The following is a 19,401-nucleotide window of genomic DNA, read 5'->3' on the forward strand; positions in this document are numbered from 1 at the left end:
TCCATGCTGACAGCACAGAACCTGATGTGGGGCTTGAGCCCACGAAACGTGAGATAATGACCTGAGCTGAAATAAACAGTTGGATGCTTAATCAACTGAGCACCCCAAGGTGCCCCTAGTATGGCAAAAAAAATTTTAAAGGAATATACCAAGGTGTGGAGCAACCAGAATATTCATACATTGCTGTAGGAGTGTAAAATGATTTAATTACTTTGGAAAAGTTTAAGGTTAAGCATACACTTATGGCCCATAAATTCTACCCCTTGGTATTTACTGAAAAGAAATGGATTTACACAATGTTTATAGTGCTTTATTTGTAACAGGCCCAAACTTCAAAGAAAAATGTCCATCAGTAGATTTATGAGCAAACATTGTGACTTACAATAGAATTCTACTTAGAGGTAAAAAGGAATGAATGACTGATACATACAAGATAGATTAATCATAAAAAATTGCTGAACAAAAGCCAGATACAAAATAGTATGTACGTACAATCTTGTTTATATGAAATTTAGGACCAGGTAAAACTAGTTTCTAGTCATGGATCTCATCAGTTGCCTGGTACTGGGATGGGAACTTTTACATCTTGATTGTGATTAAGTTATGTAGGTGTGCACACCTTCCAAAACTAGTGTCAAACTTGAAATGAGTGCCCTTTACTGTATATAAGTATACCTCTATAAAACTGATTTTTAAAGTGTACATCGCACTCTGTACCAAAAATAAGTGGAGTAATTTCAACATCATGAATTTTTTTACTGGAGACTAAGTAATTGACAGGTCAGCAAAGGTGACTGCTTTGATTTTAAGAGATCCACACTTAGAGGTTTTCCTGTTTATAGAGAAGCTCGTATTAAAGAGCTCATAAGTGATGAGGTTGTTTCCTTGATTTGTGTACTTTATATCAAGCATTGACGTCTGTGAGATGTAGAGGATATTCCTTTACTGTAAGTGGACGCATGGGGATTAGAATGTATAGGCTTCAGATAAATGGGATTAGCATGTCCCATATTTGAACCTACTTCTATTAACTATCAATAACAGTACTTCACAGGTTGTTTTAAGGAGCTAATGAGTTTTGTTTTTTGTTTTTTTTTTTTTTTTAATAAACCAGAAAGCCATGTATTACATACTGGCTTGCTTTACTCTCCCCTCCCTTTTGTTCCACTCCTTGCAATCAAGGACTAGGTAAAGATAGCCTGGGTCACAGTCTTCCATAGGCTTCTGGTAATATGTTCTGGGTTCTCTTAGCATATTCCTTTCTGTATTTGTTAAGTTATACCAGAGATAACACTTCATCACTGTATTTAGCTAACTTGAAAGAAGCTTAGGTCATACAAAAGTGATTGTGCTTTACAAGAATTTCTACTCACTATTACCACCAAATATCGGAATTCCAGTTTTGGCTTAGTTGTTGCAAAAAATAAAGATCATGGCATAAATACTGTCTATTTGCTTGTTTGATCATAAGATAGTAGACTTAACAAAAAACCCAAGCAGGTTAGTAACATGTTGTAATCCAGGGCCCCAAGCAAGGCAGGCTTTTTAATCAGTGCTCTAAACAATCAAGAGTATTTGATATGGGCAGGCAAGGTTGGGGAAAACTTCATGGATAAATGGAATATATATTAGATCCTGGTTTATTATGTTTTTTAGAACTCAGAAACAAACACATATTAAAAACTATGGAAATTTAAGCATAAATGATGTCTACATTATAGCTTCTCCCAGAGTGGTACTTTGAGACTATGTTAATGACACATGGCTTTTCCAAATATACTATTTTGTTCCTTTTTCATTTATGACCTGAGATGGATTCATTTCTCTACTCGAGCAGTATTAAGCTTCACTGCCATAAATCCACTTATTTTATAGGTAGGAACTAGTCTTGCTTTTGACTCTAGAACCTATAACTAGTTCCACTAATAAAAATGAGTGATCTTATAGTATCTGATATTCTTTCAAGAAACTTGTTCTTTCTCTACAAGTAGATTTAACATTGAAATCTGTCTACATGAAAATAATTAACTTGATTTGTTTTGGGCAAATATTTCTGCATAAGACATTCCAAAATTATATGATTCCTGATGTAAAGTGAAATTCAGATTTTATATACTTGTACACATTCATTTTTCCAAAAGGTAACATGGGTGTTTGGGGGAAAGAAATGAAAAATAGGTAGATCACACAGGATTTTTAGGAAAGTGAACACACTCTGTGAGATTATAATGATGAATATGTGTTCTACATTGGCCAAACCCGTAGAATGTACAACACCAAGAGTAAACCCTAAGTTAAGTCTGGACATTGAGTGATTATGATGTTGATGTGGGTTCAGCAAGTGTAACAAATCTACTACTGTGATCAGGGATGTCAGTGGGGGAGGTTATGTATGTGTGGGGGCAGGGGATAGGTCGTAAATCTCTGTACCTTCCTCTCAGTTGTGCTGTGAACCTGTAACTGCCCTAAAAAAAATCTTTAAAAAGCAGTAATTTGTAACATTTTTTAATATTGCAGTCATTTCTTATTAAATCCAATAGGAGTATTTTTCTTCATATAAGGTCCCTAAGTAATAAATAGCCAGTCAAAAGAAAAGTGAAAAGAAATTTCTTCTCAGTAGGTCATTTTGGTCTGGTCAATAATTCAACTTTTCTGAGTAACAAACTGTAAAATAATTTGTAAAATGCAACTTTAAAGATAATTGCTGCCGAGTAATTTTTAAATATGGTATATTTCATATCACAGAGGGCATTTTTTTTTTTTAAGTAAGGTGTTCTAAATATTCTTGTGGTTGACAGAGTAAAAATTTAAACTTAATGTTATTTACCAGTTAATACCCAGGACATATAGGAGATAGGGTCTTTCATTTAGTAGAAGGTCACCATCATTAATTTACAACTGATGATTTTATAATAGGTCCTTCTAGTTCTTGATGGTCATTATTGAAGTATAATGCATTGAAGATATTGCCTGTACAAAAGCAGAACAGGGATCTTAATTAGAATTCTGACAAGCGCACTCCAATAAAATGATGAGATTATTTGTAATTGATGTCACAATCAATTACCATTTAGTTCATCATGAGCATTCTAATAGGTCTGGCCTTGGTATTGGCCCCAGGATGTTGCTGAGTGGCTGCCCTGCTTATGCTGTTATAGAGACAGGAGGGCACATTTTCAGTCAGCATCCTAATGACCTCTTTTGAAGTCTATTAAATTAATGACCCTGTCACACTGTTTTGATCTCTTATAACCTCAGTTTGGGGTTTGTGTAACAAATTAATGTTTGGGAACCATGTGGCAAAAAAGATCTTTTAAAATGTTGAAACCTTCACATTACTTACTAATATTCAGTAGAAGATATTGTGCAAGAGATAAAAGCAAAAATACAAATCACAGGGTTTGTATTTTATGAGAACTTTAAAACATTTCTCCATACTACCAAAAAGACGCGCTTCTTACAGTACCCAAATTTATTTTTCTTTCTGAAAAGGGGCTGCTTTCTTCTCTAATTCTAGGTGCCAACAGGTCATGTGTGGTTAGAAGGTGATAATCTACAGAATTCTACAGATTCCAGGTATTATGGACCTATTCCATATGGACTAATAAGAGGACGTATCTTTTTCAAGGTATTATTTTCTGCTTAAAATTTAGGCTTTCTTATCTGAGCTGGAAAAAAAAAATTTCAAATTTCTTTCAAAATGAACTTTCAAATATTCAGCTATCAATGGACTTAACTGTAGCAGTGACTACATTTAGGAACCTGCTGGCCTTCAGAGCTATAAACATTACCCTTTCCCCCACTGAGATAGGTAATTAAGAGTAATTTTTTGTTTGAATAATAAAAATTCAAACTACTTTAGTTATAAGAAGCCTTTCATTTAAATCTCCAAAATGTAATTCTTTCTCATATAACTTTTACAACTATATGTTTACCTTGGGCATAAATTAATATACATTTGCAGAAGAACAGTGTCGAGTCAAACAAACTACCTGTTAAGCAGGGATATCCCAGTTAAGTACACTGAGTAATGGTCTTACCATGGTTATAAATGTATGACTCAGGAAAGATTATTATTTTCACTGGCAGTGAGAAGAAGAACACATGAATACTTGGGGTTGTTGGATAATTTGCAGGATTCTTTGCACTTACGCAGATGTTCTATTCAAATACTTAGGTTCAGGGTTCACTTTATTTAAGGGTAGTAAAACAAAACACAGACACACATATTCATACATCTATATTCACGCACTATACACAGGTAACTGATATAACACATCAGTGTTCCAAACTTTAGAGTTTAAATACATGTACACATACAAGTTTACTTTCTAAAGTCTTAATTTGATATAATTTGTTCTTGACTAAAGAATAAGGAGAATGTATTTCATATATGGCACAGAGAAAACAGATGGATAAAAACAGGGAGTATGATGATGATATAACATCATTTCATTAATTGTCTTCAATCACATTTTGATTTTACAGATTTGGCCTCTGAGTGATTTTGGATTTCTGCGTGACAGCCCTAATGGCCACAGATTTTCTGACGATTAGCAAGCATTTATTCTTTTGATTTCATTATTCTCTCCTATTCAAGTGAATTTATCATTGCCACTGAAACCATGTACTTACTAATAAACTATTTGCTATTTAGTTTTAGTCATTTTTAATTGTTAAATGTAAAGAATAAGCAACACACACTGCAAGCTATATTAGTTCAAAATATATGGATAAAAATGTAATCCAAAGTAAGTCCTCTAAATTTTATGATAAATATAAAAATATTTTTAGGGAAAAAACCTGGGTGACAACCTCACTTTTGAACTTTTGGTTTTATAGCTATGATGAAAGTAATCTCTTGAATATGCCTTATACTTTAGCTACATTTACAAGTCAGAGTAGTAACTAGTCTTGTAAGTACAAACTAATAATAAATACCAGGAGTTCAACCTAATAAAAAACTGCTAAGTCACATGCTTGGTTCACTCATTTGAAGTTAGGTAATGAAGTTTCAGTGATCCCATAAAGGATTTCTCAGATTTTTTAAAAATGAGTTCTGACTTACACTGTACATAGATTATCAAATGCAAAGAAAAATAAAATCTTTAGAGTGTATTGTAATCAATAACATTATAAAAGTCCATTTGTTCATACCAGCAATGTAGTGGTTTTCTATTCATAAATAGAGACATTAATACTCTTAGACTTTGAAATAAAAAGGAAAGTAATGCATCTGTTTCAAATTAATATTTTAAAAAAAACTGCCACTTCCTAAGTTACATTTAAAGTTGAAGATGGCAGTGTTCAAGCCTTACTCCCTTTAATGTAGCCACACGAAGACTCAGGGAAGATAGTGCCAGGACCAAAGTCAAGTCTTTTGACTCCAAAGCTGTCTTTTCCACAGTTGCCACTTTACCTTCCTGAAGGTAACTTCATGAATATCCATATCCAGTCCTAGTTATGAGACAACTAGGTTCACATGCTATTCACAAAGATTCTAATTTAATTCTAATGACCTGAGAATTTGAGATACTTGTACAACAGGCTGATAACTTTAGCACAAATAAATGTCATGTTACTTCAGAAACTTAGTAACTATAAAGGAACATGATGATACTGTGACGCTTAACAAGAGGAGACATGCTTATTTGAAGAAAAGGAAAATTCTTATTTTGTACAAAGGAGAAAATGGACCAAATAACAAAGTTCTCAGATGGGAATTCACAAAATATAATTTATAATTCAAGTCTTTTTTGTGATCTACAAATATAAATTATAAATACATATAAATAACTGAGTTCATTTTCTATTAACCTAGGGTGGCCCTCGCTTGAGTCTTCTATTTTCTCTGCAAATAAAAGAGCTGACAAAAAAAGAATCCTGCTTCTTTTTATCAGCTTTATACATTTACTTGAATGGGCGCTCTTCAACATGTATGAATACAGAGTTAAAGGATCCCATTTAGTGAACAATTTCAGCCATAATGAAGGAGTTCTATTATTAGTGAACATGTATCACAAGAAACCAGGGTAACTTCTTCTGCTTCATCCTTGGAAACACTGTATTTTCCACCACATCGGCAACTCAGAGAAAAAGTGTGATCATCTGTAAAGAAAACAACATGATGCATCAAAGGTTTACAAGTAACTATTTCAACACCTTTTTAAAAATGCAGCTTATGTCACAGAAATTGCAAACCAAAAAAGATTTTCAGTAAGTATAAAATGTATCTAAATGAGAACTTGAAAAGATTTCTTATATAGGGGCAATGTTTCTAAAAATTACCTACCAAAGAATCTTTTTGTTTTGTTTTATTTTTATTTACTTTGAGAGAGAGGGGGAGAGAGAATCCCAAGCAGGTTCTGCGCTGTCAGCACAGAGCTCAACTCAGGGCTTGATCTCATGAACTGCGGGATCATGACCTGAGCCAAAATCAAGAGTCGGACACTCAACTGAGTGAGCCAGCCAGGCACCCCAAAGATCTTGAGGGGACAGCAGATGCTCAGGGGTGACCCATGACATTTATTTGAAGTCTTCTGTTTTCTGTTTTAAAATATAAATTTTACATTCCTCTCAATTTATTTGTCCAAATTATTACTGTGAAGGAAAGAGAAAAATAGCTCTACATGTTTTACTGTTAAGCCACATGCTTTTTTGCCTGGAGTATATCCTTTTAGAGAAAACTCTGCTAACTTAACTGTTAATCAAGTTTAACATTTTAAATACTCTCTGTTCTAGTATCACACTAATTCTGTGAAGTGAGATGCCCAACAGAGAGCATACAGCACAAGGTTTAGTCTACCAATGGTAGAAATTTCACTAAATCTGTCCTCTTGACAAGTTGAAATGCTTATGTCCTTTAACTGAAAGAATCTCTGATCCACTGGTCATTCCATTTCAGTGTCACTGAGAAGTGACTGTCAAAGAAAAATAATGATTGATCACCTTATCCTGCTACTGCCAAAATTTTTTATTACAAATATATCAAATATCTTCATTCAGTTCTCAAACATTTTTAACACTCAGATCTTATATGCCACTAAAAAAAAAAAAAAAAAATTCGGCCGACTTCTGTTTGTTCTCTAATCAAGTTTGGCCTTGGAAAAATTAACAAGACAACTTTTGGGGTGCTTGGCTGGCTCAGTCGGTACAGCATGTGACTCCTGATCTCAAGGTCGTGAGTTCCAGCCCCATTCTGGGCATGGAGCCTACTTAAAAAACAAGTAAACAAAAAAGCCAATTTTACGTGTTTCTTTTACCAGTAAGGAAAACATGAATTCATTCACACAATCCTTATTTCTCATCACAATGCCTTTTTTCTCCACAGACAAAATTATTTGATCTTGTATTTTAAAATGCTAACATCCTTTCTGTCTGAGCCAACATATATACTGTAGTAGAGCATGCTTTCAAAGTGAATTGTTTCATTATTAAATTGTCTAAAACTGTACATATTCTAACCAAGGGTTTTCTTAAGCTAAATCTCCCTCTTGTTTTTTTACCACCTCAGTGAACACTGAGAAACAATCTGAGGTGACAGGCGCTCAGTAAATGATGCAGAGGCCACCATGGGCTACTGTGGAGTTTTGTCATAGAGGATTCCAAATGTTAATGCTCACTAAAAATTCACATCTTGTTACGTTTCTTCTTGTATTATTCTATCACTTAACAAAGTGTTATCTTCACAGAAACCATTTTAAATACATTGAAGGCAAAATGACCAAGTTGTGAAACAGACTAACTCTAAGGGGAAAAGGTTAACTTCACTCCCTCAACAGTTCTTTAGGGATGCCTTTTAAGCACAGTAAAATGCACTGTTTCATACTGTCCTTGGGTCAAGAAGATGGTAATGTGGCTATGTCTACCATGTAGGGCTTCACTTTTCTCCTGCTTGGGATCTTCACTTTCCAAGGCTATTCTGAAAATGGCTATGAAGGAATCTTCGATTTCTTATTTGCCCAGTTGATCACACTTGTTATTGAACTGCATCTGTCAAGAATGCTGTTTTCAATTGCAAAGAACAATTCGAAATTGCAAATTCAATTGCAGAACTTACATTACTGGTTTTTAATATTCTTGCAAAAATAACAGCTTCATGCAGCTGTTGGCTGCTCAGTATGTTCTCTTAAGGATTATCTCTCAACAATAAGGATTATTTCCATCTTTATATATATAAAAAAAACAAACATTAATTGAAATAAGTGTCAAAGTATGTCTTATACTTTTAAGATTCACTGTAGCTTCGGGGCGCCTGGGTGGCGCAGTCGGTTAAGCGTCCGACTTCAGTCAGGTCACGATCTCGCGGTCTGTGAGTTCGAGCCCCGCGTCGGGCTCTGGGCTGATGGCTCAGAGCTTGGAGCCGGTTTCCAATTCTGTGTCTCCCTCTCTCTCTGCCCCTCCCCCGTTCCTCTTCTGTCTCTCTGCCCCAAAAAAAAAAAAACGTTAAAAAAAAAAAAAAAATAAAAAAAAAAAAAAAAAAAGATTCACTGTAGCTTCTTATAACTGATTCGTTGGCTGTGGTTAGGATTCTTCTATATCTTCTGCACTGTCCAGTTTATTTAAGGGAATCCCAAGGACAGTGACACATTTATAACTTGATGATTTCATATTGTACATTTCCCTTTAATATCTTGTTTTTTTACATTTATCAGAAAACTCATTGTATTTGTTGACTGAACAGATGCTTGACCAACCAATCCATATTCATTTAAAATAAAATCTAATATTATTCATATTTTTAAAAGGCTACTGAAGGAAAAATTACAAAAACCAGTTTGGCTATTTCATATTCTCAGGAATCATTAGGAAACAAAATATATTAATTAAATCAACTGCAGCAAGAAGAATTTGTCTAATAAGAGATTAAACACATATACACCGAATACTGACTGATGAGGTACCAATACTATATTTTCAAAAAATAAATTTAGTTGGGCAGATCTCCTTGATAAATGACATGCTTTAGTCTGTCCCCTCCATGAACTAAAAGAAGTCTTTCACGAGATCCTATGTCACTAGTGTGTTCATAGAAGTTCTCTCGTTTACTCTGATGAAACCATTATTAACCCCTGGAGCCCCAGGTACACAAAACCTCAAATTTCCCAATCATTCACTGCAAATGAGAATTTATACACTATGATTTCATTTGGCACTTCAGGAGCACAGTGGCCTATAGGTAGAAACATGATTCTCCTCCTAAGTCAACAGCTTGTGGCCCATCTAAGAGCATGAAGTCAAAAATTTGCCATTAAATAAAATATTCCAGTAAACTTGTTTTCAGGAAGGATGAGCTATTTATCTTCTACCTAACCATACTCATTAGTAAATTTTTATAAACCCCTAGGGAATTTTTACCCCAGGCTAAACAAGTGTTAGGAATAAAGTATATAAAAATTCTAGGAATTAGTAAGATTTTCTTCACTTGTCCAGAGAAACATGAACGTAGAAGGAACTTCACAGTGTCTAACCAGAGTGATTCACAAAACTATCAGAAGAGTAGAGAAATTAGATTTGTTTAAAAAATCTAATAATAGAAAAGGGAAAAAGAACGGCTTCATGGTGGGTAAAAAACCAAGTTCCAAGCAGGAGAGTGTAGTATTAGGAATCCTACCCTGACAGTTTGTGATTCCATATAAAGAAACAAAAATAAAAATTCTAATAGGAATTCATCTCAAATATCAACACAGGAGGATGGAAAAAATTATTTTCCCTATTACACTAGTGGGGAGTAAACCAAAACCCAAATCATGTAAAAAAGAAAATCTCATGAAACTTTATGTACCTAACATCTAATTAGAATAGAAAAATGACTGGAGGGGCACCTCGGTGGCTCAGTCAGTTAAGTGTTCGACTTTGGCTCAGGTCATGATCTTGTGGTTTATGAGTTTGAGCTCCACACTGGGCTCTCTGCTGTCAGCATGGAGCCCACTTCTGATCGTCTCTACCCCTCCCCAGCTCACGCTGTCTCTCTCTCTCAAAAATAAAAATAAAATAAAAAAACAGAACTGGAAATGGGTCAATAATGGACCTTTAGAATGAAACAAAAATATTCTTAAAAACACTATATATATATATATATATATATATGGCCAAGCTATTCTATTTTTTTAAGATTACCAAATATCCCATGAGAGTTTTCTTCTTAAAGAAAATCTCTAATATTTTTCTCTACTGTAGTCAAGAGAAAAAAATCTCAACCTTCATTCCAACACATTTCTTCGAGATATACTTGAGCATCTACTGGTCCCGTATTTCTTAGATCACCTTCTGTAAAATATAAAGAGATGCTTAATTTGATATTTTAATCATAACCATGAAGAATGCTGAAAAGACAACTCCAGCCTGGGGACTACAGTTCTACTTTACTTACCATTTAAAAACTCATTTTACCACTTTTGACAGCAGTTTTAAGGCTACCTAATAGTCCACTTCTTATAAGCCTTAACAGACAAAATCTATCCTATTTTCCACAAACATTGAACAAGCAAAAACCATAGAATTGATTTTGATAATTCCTTGTGATTAACTAGTGACCTCTATTTTGTGAAAGGGAATTTTTTTGTCAGATAAACTATACCTGTAACTAAGGAAGGCAGCGTGGAGTTGGGCAAAAGTAACTATTTGAACCTTAGTTGTAAAATCTTACTAGCTTTCTAACCTTAGAAATATACCTTAGATATAGTGAGTTATCTCTTAGCTACTTCAGAAGGGTTGTTATGGACCAAATTGTGTGCCCCCCAAATTCATATGTTGAAGTATTTGGAGATAAGCCTTTTAGGAGGTAATTAAGGTTAAATAAGATCACAAGAGTGGGGTCCTAATCCGATAGAATTGGTAGCCTTATTAAGATGAGGAAGAGAGGTTTATCTCCATGCACAGGCACCAAGGAAAGTAGGATATAAAGACACAGCAACAAAGAGGCCATTTACAAGCCAGTAAGAGAGCCCTCACCAGAAACCATATTGACTGGCACCCTGATCTTGGACTTGCAGCCTCCAGAACTATGACACATAAATTTCTGTTATTTAAGCCACCCAGTCTATGGAATTTGCTTATGGCAGTCAGAGTAGACCAACACCAGGGTGTTGTTCTAATCAAATGAAATCAGGCTAAAAGTGCTTTAAAGAATAAAGCTCTAGGGGCGCCTGGGTGGCTCAGTTGGTTAAGCATCCAACTCTTGATCTCAGCTCAGGTCTTGATCTCAGGGTCGTGAGTTCAAGCCCCACGTTGGGCTCTGCACTGGACATGGAGCTTACTTAAAAGAAAAAAAAAAAAAAGAATAAAGCTCTAACCAAATGTAGGGGGCTGTTTGTCATCTGATTTTAATTGCTTTCAACAGAGTCGTAGGAAACTTAAAGGCAATACTTTAATAAAAGATTTCAATAACCATATAATACAACTGTATTGTGTTGATGTTCTATTGCTACTTCCTAGGCTTAAGTTTTCCCTACAGGTGGAAGGTCCAAAGAAGCCTGAAATTCCAACCAAATTTAGTAAAAGTATGGTCTAGGTGGTAAAAGCATGCGCGCGCCCTTGCTTAAAACAAGTGTACTCTGGGACAAAGGAAGCCACTATAGATAAGCATTTGTCTTTGTTTTTAAAGGCATGTTATACTTCACGTATGCTTGTATTGTTCTTCTAGAAGTCAGTGCTTAAAAGAAACTTCTAAAATCCACCCCTCACCCCAATGAAATTTTCTTTAGCTGTCTCACTAGTCTCTTGTTCACTTGCTGAGACTGCTTTCCTTTGTTCCATGTGAGAATGCCTACAATTTAATTATATTTAATAACTGCCTGTTCAAATTTATTGGTGAGTTACACAATTTTAAAATAGATGAAAAAATTTTACAATATTTTGAACTCACTATTGTTTTCTGTTAAGTATGTCAAATATTACATCACTTCATCTTTACTGGGTACCAACAGTCTATTAAAGTGGCCCTAAAATCCAAAGATACAGACATTGTCCAGTGGCCAGGTGTAGCCCCTCCATGTCGGGGGCCCACTGAATAGCATATGCACACTGTATCAGTATGCGAAGTGATTTCTGAACAAAACAATTTCTACATTCTACATAAGGTACACTTGGCTGTAGGCTATTCAGTATTTTAATTTTTAAAAACTTCTCCCTGGAAGTCCCATGGATAGAGAAAAAAAAATCTTAATCACATGTTTCACTTCCTTACAAAGAATGACTAAGGTAGTTTGCTTGAATGGGGAAATGAAACATTGTTTTAGATTTGAGGAGTGGGGGTAATCGGCACTTAACAGATTATAATTAGGGGAAAAACATATGTAAATAATTTACAATCAAGCTGCCTATATTCCAGGGTATCTTATTAGATCTTAAGTAATTCTGAAATCAAAGCAAATCAGACAAGGCAGAGTTGATAAGATGAATAAGCCTTTTTAATCCAACCTATCTTGGACACCTGCAATACAGCAATTATAGAAAAAGACAACTCATTCCTATATATCCATTATGCTATTTTCTATTTTAAAATAATAAGTGAGAAATAACTGGAAAAGATAACTGCCGAGGAAGTCAGCTTCATATTTTTCTGCTTCTCTATTAGGAAGCTATTGTTATTCTTACCTAGTTATTATTTCATATGGAACTCTATTGTTCCACCTACTCAAAAACAGTGGCTTTTACCTTTTTATTATTTTTTTCTTCTTAATGTACAGTAACTTTAGCTACCTATTTTAAGTTGAAAGGTCAACTTAGATGATATCTCACAAGAGGGAAATAGAATGCAAAGAGTACTTTCCCAAGTCAGAGTTAAAAGTATACTAAAAAATATTTTCATGTTCTGTGGCTGATCTAAACATTTATATGTTTTATCTGATTATTCAATATTATGTGGACACTGTCCAAGTTTTTGTGGGAATTCTGATTTTAAAAGTCGTATCTGACACAAAAGAGAACACACCAGGCGATTCCCCATTTTCTGAACTATAACAGGCAAAACTACTCTGTTGCTGGGTGACACTGTGGTGTTAGGTGTGGGGGGAGAGTAGGGACTAGAAGGAGTTGCAGGGCCTTCTGGGTGCTGGTTAGTTGGATGCGTTTACTGTGAAAATCCATCAAGCTGGACACTTAGGACTGGTGCACTTCTCTGTATGTATAGTTCAACAAAAAGTTTTAAAGGTAGTGTGTTAAGCCTCTAATAGCTATACTTTTTAATAGAAATAAGGAAACAAAAGTTAGGGGAAAGAAGTTAAAAGCCTCATAAGAAAGTGTGTGTTCCTTGAAAAGATGGTAATCTAACAACTTCTTAAAAAGGCTGGGGGTGATTAACTCAGGGAGATTGGATCCCTGGAGAATTGTATAATGAGCTGAGGGGGTACATACAAGTAAAAGGTGAATCTAAATGTAGGGGGTGGGGAGGTGACCACGATCCTTTGTTGAGAGGCAGGTGTCCAGGGAGTGAGGCAACAGCAACCTCCCCCCTACTAACTACGATTACAAGGAAGGAGCACAAACAAATCAATGTTGTTTTTTTTTTCTTTCTAAACAATGATCTCTGCTTGTCCACCATTGTAGTTATAATTAGAAAACTTAATTCCTCCCTAGCCTGTAAAGTAACTCACAGGAACCTTGTAATTAGCTTTGATAATTGTCTACTAATCAGGCATGGCATCTGCAAAATAGATAAGTTCCTTTTAACTATTACATATTATAAATATTTTTTCTCATTACAATATTTCAATAGGTATCTGAAAGTGTAAATCCTATCTTAAAATTTTCCTGTTAACATGACACTACTAAAAATGTTGACAAAACATAAACTGACTTAGAAAGTGATTTAATTAAAGGAATAGATCCAAGATTTAAATCTGGAATCTTAGCCACAGAATGGTAATAAAAACAAGCAAACCCAGCCATTTGGAAGGAAAACGCAATGCCTGGCATTTTGGGTACTCTATCTTAAGTCCAGTTACACTACATGATTCCTAATTCTTTGAAGGAAATGGGCTTAGCTTTTCCTAAGGTATGTAGGCCTGCTCACACCCTGTGCAGTACCCACAGCTTAGCCAAATATGGAGACAAGAAAAAGATCCAAATTTATGTACATACAGAAAGCAATGAATTATAAAGAGAGATTCCTGAGGAATATAATGATAAAATCAAATAATTTATGTGGTTACTTGGAAAAGAATCTTTCAACCTTTAGAAGTATAGGCCCTTATGACCTTGTGTTCTATTGGATTTGTCTGACAACAAGAGGTGAAAGAATTCTGTGGTTCCATTGTCTCAACAGTGGGATCTGAGAAAACACTGGCAGGACTCATCAGAGAGGTTTATGAGCCTGCAATTCAAAGAGATTAAAAGGAAAATCTAGGGAGATTCTTTCACACTGAAGAATAACATTAAATAACTATTAGCAGCTTGGTTCAGTAAAGCTTACTAGAGCTCTCGCTGGGTCATTCACAACTTTCTAAAAGAGGAAAGGTTTTTTTCAGCTCCATTTGGGAATCAATAAATATTTCTTACTTCTTACAAGACAATGGCATTCCAGTCTTTTAAAGCTTCCTCCTAATGATAGTAAAATTTCTAAAACAACTCTTTGCTGCCTAATAATTACATTTCCTAATCCCAGGAAACCTTTTCTAACTAAAGCTACAATTCAAATAAATACGTAAAAATAAATAACAGCAACAAAAAGCTGTGGTGGAGAGGAATTTAACTTTATTCATTATGGCTGAGATTCACAAGTCTCATTCAACCCAATATTGGCCAAAAGATCTAGTCCATCCGCAGTTCAGTCCCTACTATTCATGTGTAGCAATGTCGTAACTTACCCAAGCGATCAAGTCCCCAGAATGCTCTCATTTAGCAATTAGTCTACTGTATTTATTTTTATGTCTTAAAATACTTAATTTCACACTTAAAGCTTTAAGTCATCTGTGTGTTAAAAGCTAAGAGCAGTGTTTTTCTCTTAGCATCTTGCTGTTTTAAAACCAAGTAATTTAATTTTAAACAATCACCTCATTCTTAAAAATCACTTCACTATACATAATTAAAATTTTCATATAGGACTAACTGGAAGGAAATCAGTTTCCTTGTCCTTAACAGTCTCTGTTCTTAGAACAGTCTCTACCTTGATAAAAGAGATTCAGAATCAGGCAACATTTAATTTGAAACCTGTTCATTAAATCAGAAAGCTCTATAATCGTTTCCCAGATGAAATTAAAGAGTCACTTGCAAGGCTTTCCATATCAAAGAAAAATTAAAAACTTGGAGTTTAATTATGGACTTGGAGAACTGTGGGGCTTTTATAAACTGAGTGTCAACCCAGTGCTCATGACAGATACCAAATGAAGACCGGAAACTGAATTTCACATTTCAGTACACAGCAGGTAGAACAGCATTACAAGTAAGCCTGGCCTCTCATTCTGACCCTCAAATAGGAACTCACTCCTGATTATCTGGAACTTAAAATAGTAGGTTGTACACACCTATTCAAAACTTGACAGCCCAGCACAATGATTAAAAGTCAGAGAATGACTTTTGAATTTCCCCTCTATCAATTATTAGCCATGTGACCTTAGTCAAATTACTTAACCCCTCTGAACCTCAGACTCTTTCTCTGGAAAGCAGGTATTAGTATCTTCCTTAAGAGGCTGTTAAACAATGATCGAAAGACAATTACCATAGATCTAGTGCTCAATAAACAGTAGCTCTTTTAATTGTTATCTCATAATGCTTGTGGTGACCTGTTCATAACAGACCATAAGAAAATGACTAAAGAGTAATCCATTATGAGTGGGGGAAAGCCTCAAGTACTACAGTGTAGGAAGGTAGCAACTCTTGACCTTGTGTGGATTTGTAACAGTGTTAAGAAGTTTGATGTACTTTGCTATTGTCAGTCCCATTAAAATCAGCCCATTATTATCAAAGCCATGGTCCACACAATTATTGTCCTTCCGAAGTATCAAACAAAACTGAAAGATAGGAGTCACAGAGAAAAAGTGCAAAATAATTAATTTGTACATTAGATTCAGAGATTAGAAATGATGGCAGATTAGAATGTCAGGGAAAGCTTTCTTTGGGAGGTGGGAGGTGGACTGATGATCTTGAGTTCAAACTTGAACAAAAAAAACTGGGAAGAATCAGAATGGGAGGGTGTTCTGAGTCATGACAAACAGCATAAGCATATGTGTTTGAGAGCCCCTAAATGAACCAGGGAAGAAGATTCACATTAGGTTTGTGATTGGTGACAAGGCTGAAAAAGTAATTAGGAACAAACTTCAAAGCTTCTGTTCCATTTAAATTCTAGCTGAATGGGAAAATGTTGGGTTGGGGAGAGGGTGGTTATAAAAGTTCTTAAACAGAGGAGTGAGAATAAAGAAAGCTAGACCAATCAAAATGTGAACCTCTGTAGAAGGCCAATTAGCAGCTATGGAAATAATATGGGTATGTGTTCTACGCTGGGTATGGACTACCATGGTAGCTGTGAGAATAAAAAGATCACACAGAAAAAAAACATTACAGGAATGTCAAAACTCATTTCTAATTCATTGGTTGTATATTGAGCAAAGTAGAAGTAATCAGAGTGTAATATGAAATGAAAGTTTCAAGTCTGAAAGAAAAAAATAAGCACTGAGAAAGGTAACCCTATTTTGGGTTAAGATTCATTGATTTTGGGGCGCCTGAGGGGCTCGGTTGAGCGTCCGACTTCAGCTCAGGTCATGATCTCACAGTTTATGAGTTCGAGCCCTGCATCGGGCTCTTTGCTAACAGCTTGGAGCCTGGAGCCTGCTTTGGCTTCTGTGTCTCCCTCTCTCTCTCTGTGCACCGCCCCCCTCTCGAAAATTAGTAAACAGTTAAAAAAACAAAAAACAAAAAAAGACTCATTGATTTCAATTGGATCACGTACTGAAGTAGAAATTGAGAGTGAAGTTAAAATGGGAGGCACAAATTTCCTAAAATCTTACATTTTCTCTATTATTAAATCAGAACTCCCAATTATGTCCAACTATACCAGAATTATAAGTGTAGTCTTGCCCATAGGTTCCCATAACATTCATTCTTTGAAACTAGTCAAATTTTTATTTAAAACCATTGAGAAAGGATCTTAAAATAAATTTTTATTGCAAAAAAGTTATTTGCATTCAAGTAAAAGTAACAGATAACATGAGTAGTCACCTTCTATGACAAATAAGATGGAGCAGGACCCTCACAAAAAGTTTTGTCTATACTCTTTTCTCCATCTGAAGAAAGTGCCAGTCCCTAACTGTCCAGATGGATTTTCTGCATCATTTCACATACTTTTCCCAGAAACAGTCACCCAAACAAAACAAAACAAAACAAAACAAAACAAAACAAAACAAAACAAAACATGCCCCCTGATGCTTATGTTCAAATTTTACCTGAAGCACATTTTTACAGCCAATTTTCAAATTCCTAAAATCAAATGGAAATACTGATAATGACCACAGATGGAAATTCTAGCTTGACTAATACAAGTATTTTGTAAGGGTCAGTTTTAGCACATAATCTACACAAATATCTCCTGGCCTTAAGTCATTATTCGTAACTCAGATTCATATTATCTACATTTAAAAGCGTTATTTCCACTCTTATGGAGTTAATCAGTCTTTAGCATTAACTTGCTTTCAGGAAGGTCCTTATTTGGGGCTCTTACTAAGAAATTACAAGTTGATACATAAATGTTGGTGGTGTTTAGATATTTTCCATATTCGGCTCAGAATTTATTTCCTAATCTTCCATTCTCAAATATTTATTCTAATACAAGGGACAAGGTAAATTGTAAAATACAACACCAGAAGTGACCTTTTGTATCTAGCTAGGGGAGAGTAGCTGATTAGCTTTGAGTAAAGACACACTGACTTTACAATGTCTGGCCTAATCTCCTTCTGAGCCAGGCTATTTTGGGTATCCAGGTACTTGGCCAATTGTATAACATGAAGACTCCACCTTACCAAAATAATTTACTAACAGAACACCAAGATACATCTTAATATAAAATAATATACCACCAAGGAAGGATCCCAAACACAATGAACTTTTTTTTTTTTTAAACATTTAATTTGACTGACTTCATTTGGAGGTTTATTTTTATTAATTTGACTGAAACCATTTTGAAGGTTTGTTCCACTTCAGGTCACAAAGAAGTCAACCTACCTCATTAGCCATGTCACTCTGTACAGCCACTGAGACATTAGAGATCTGTGTGACTGTCACATTACAAAGCAACTGAATCACAATTCCTATTATTTTCCCATGATATACTTCTGATGTGTTTTTTAATGTGTTTAATATATCAGAAAACTCCCCATAAGATTTATAAAGGCACCAAAATCTATTCGAAGATATTATCCATATAAACATTTTACAGATCCTGAAAAGATTTTCCAAAGTGCTCATATGGTTGTCTGAAGCCTAATCTTGAATAACTACATGCCTTTCAAGGAAACATGGGAAGCAAGTCTTTGGAAGCATTCTTAGAAACAATAAGGTAAATTGCCAACTGGAACTAATTGATTAAATTCACTAGTTAACACTGCTTTCAAAATGTTAAATATCTGGGAACTGAATATTATTCATCCTTTTTTAGATTTGCTTTTCTTCAGCCTGGCCAACATTGCCCTAGAACTATCAAATAAGAATAGATAGTGGAAATGAGGAAGAAAAAAATGTATGTACTTTACATAGCTAGACTTTTTTTTTATTAGAACTCATCTGATAATATCTTTTGTGAAGCAAAGAAATACAGACACCAAGGGCCCCTGTAAATGATCTTTTACAGAAATAAATGGTTATGGGCAATATTGATGAGGCTCTCCTTACACCAGAGCACCAACTTTGAGCTGTGAAATATGAGAAAGCATTCCACATCAGCCAATAAAATATCTCCTACCTCCTTCCCAAGTATTACAGACCTCAAATTTATTTTATACTCCAAGTTCATGGAAGGTAGGAAACAAATATATTTAAAGCACACCCTATGAAAAGAAAGTTCTATAATGAACTATCAACACATACAAAAAAGAGTTCTGTGTAGCAAAGCTATTTCCATGTCCCCAGGGGGTGACCCAGAAAAAAAGAGTGCTTTGACCTGGTTATAACAAATTCTCTCTCTCTTGGTAACCTATCCTGGTCTTTAACAAATTATCACTCTCAAAGGTTTTCCTTCTATCGAATCTAAATCCTCACTGTTAGAAGTTCAAGTTCATTTCCTTCTTTTGAGGAGCCAATTACTGAAGATGGGTCAAGAAGCAAAAATTAATGCCAGCATTCAAGAGAAATGACAATATGAAACTTGTTTTATTACAAAATTCTTAAAAATAGCTCTCATATGAAAGGCTTAAAAACAGCAAGTTATATTTGGATAAGAGATTTCTACTTATCTAAACAGCAATCCAATGTCAA

The 19,401-nt window shown here is 34.9% G+C and overlaps 2 protein-coding genes across 10 annotated transcripts in view; one reads left to right on the plus strand and one right to left on the minus strand.

Moving 5' to 3' along the window:
- The window catches only part of IMMP1L (inner mitochondrial membrane peptidase subunit 1), an 83,011-nt gene extending 78,355 nt beyond the window's left edge, over positions 1-4,656 (plus strand). For all 8 annotated transcript variants that reach the window (XM_040495544.1, XM_040495542.1, XM_040495543.1 and 5 more), the window contains 2 exons: positions 3,518-3,628; positions 4,489-4,656. In XM_040495544.1, the coding sequence (XP_040351478.1) occupies positions 3,518-3,628; positions 4,489-4,557 (180 nt within the window). In that variant the 3' untranslated portion in view covers positions 4,558-4,656. The remainder of the gene's footprint in view (positions 1-3,517; positions 3,629-4,488) is intronic.
- The window catches only part of DNAJC24 (DnaJ heat shock protein family (Hsp40) member C24), a 56,748-nt gene continuing 41,520 nt past the window's right edge, over positions 4,174-19,401 (minus strand). For both annotated transcript variants that reach the window (XM_040495550.1, XM_040495551.1), the window contains exons 4-5: positions 10,201-10,269; positions 4,174-6,108 (exon numbers count right to left, since the gene is read on the minus strand). In XM_040495550.1, coding sequence (XP_040351484.1) covers positions 5,978-6,108; positions 10,201-10,269 — 200 coding nt within the window. In that variant the 3' untranslated portion in view covers positions 4,174-5,977. The remainder of the gene's footprint in view (positions 6,109-10,200; positions 10,270-19,401) is intronic.

The sequence above is a fragment of the Herpailurus yagouaroundi genome, unplaced genomic scaffold (genome assembly GCF_014898765.1).
Source record: "Herpailurus yagouaroundi ecotype Mexico unplaced genomic scaffold, PumYag 187, whole genome shotgun sequence".
NCBI classification, from domain to species: domain Eukaryota; kingdom Metazoa; phylum Chordata; class Mammalia; order Carnivora; family Felidae; genus Herpailurus; species Herpailurus yagouaroundi.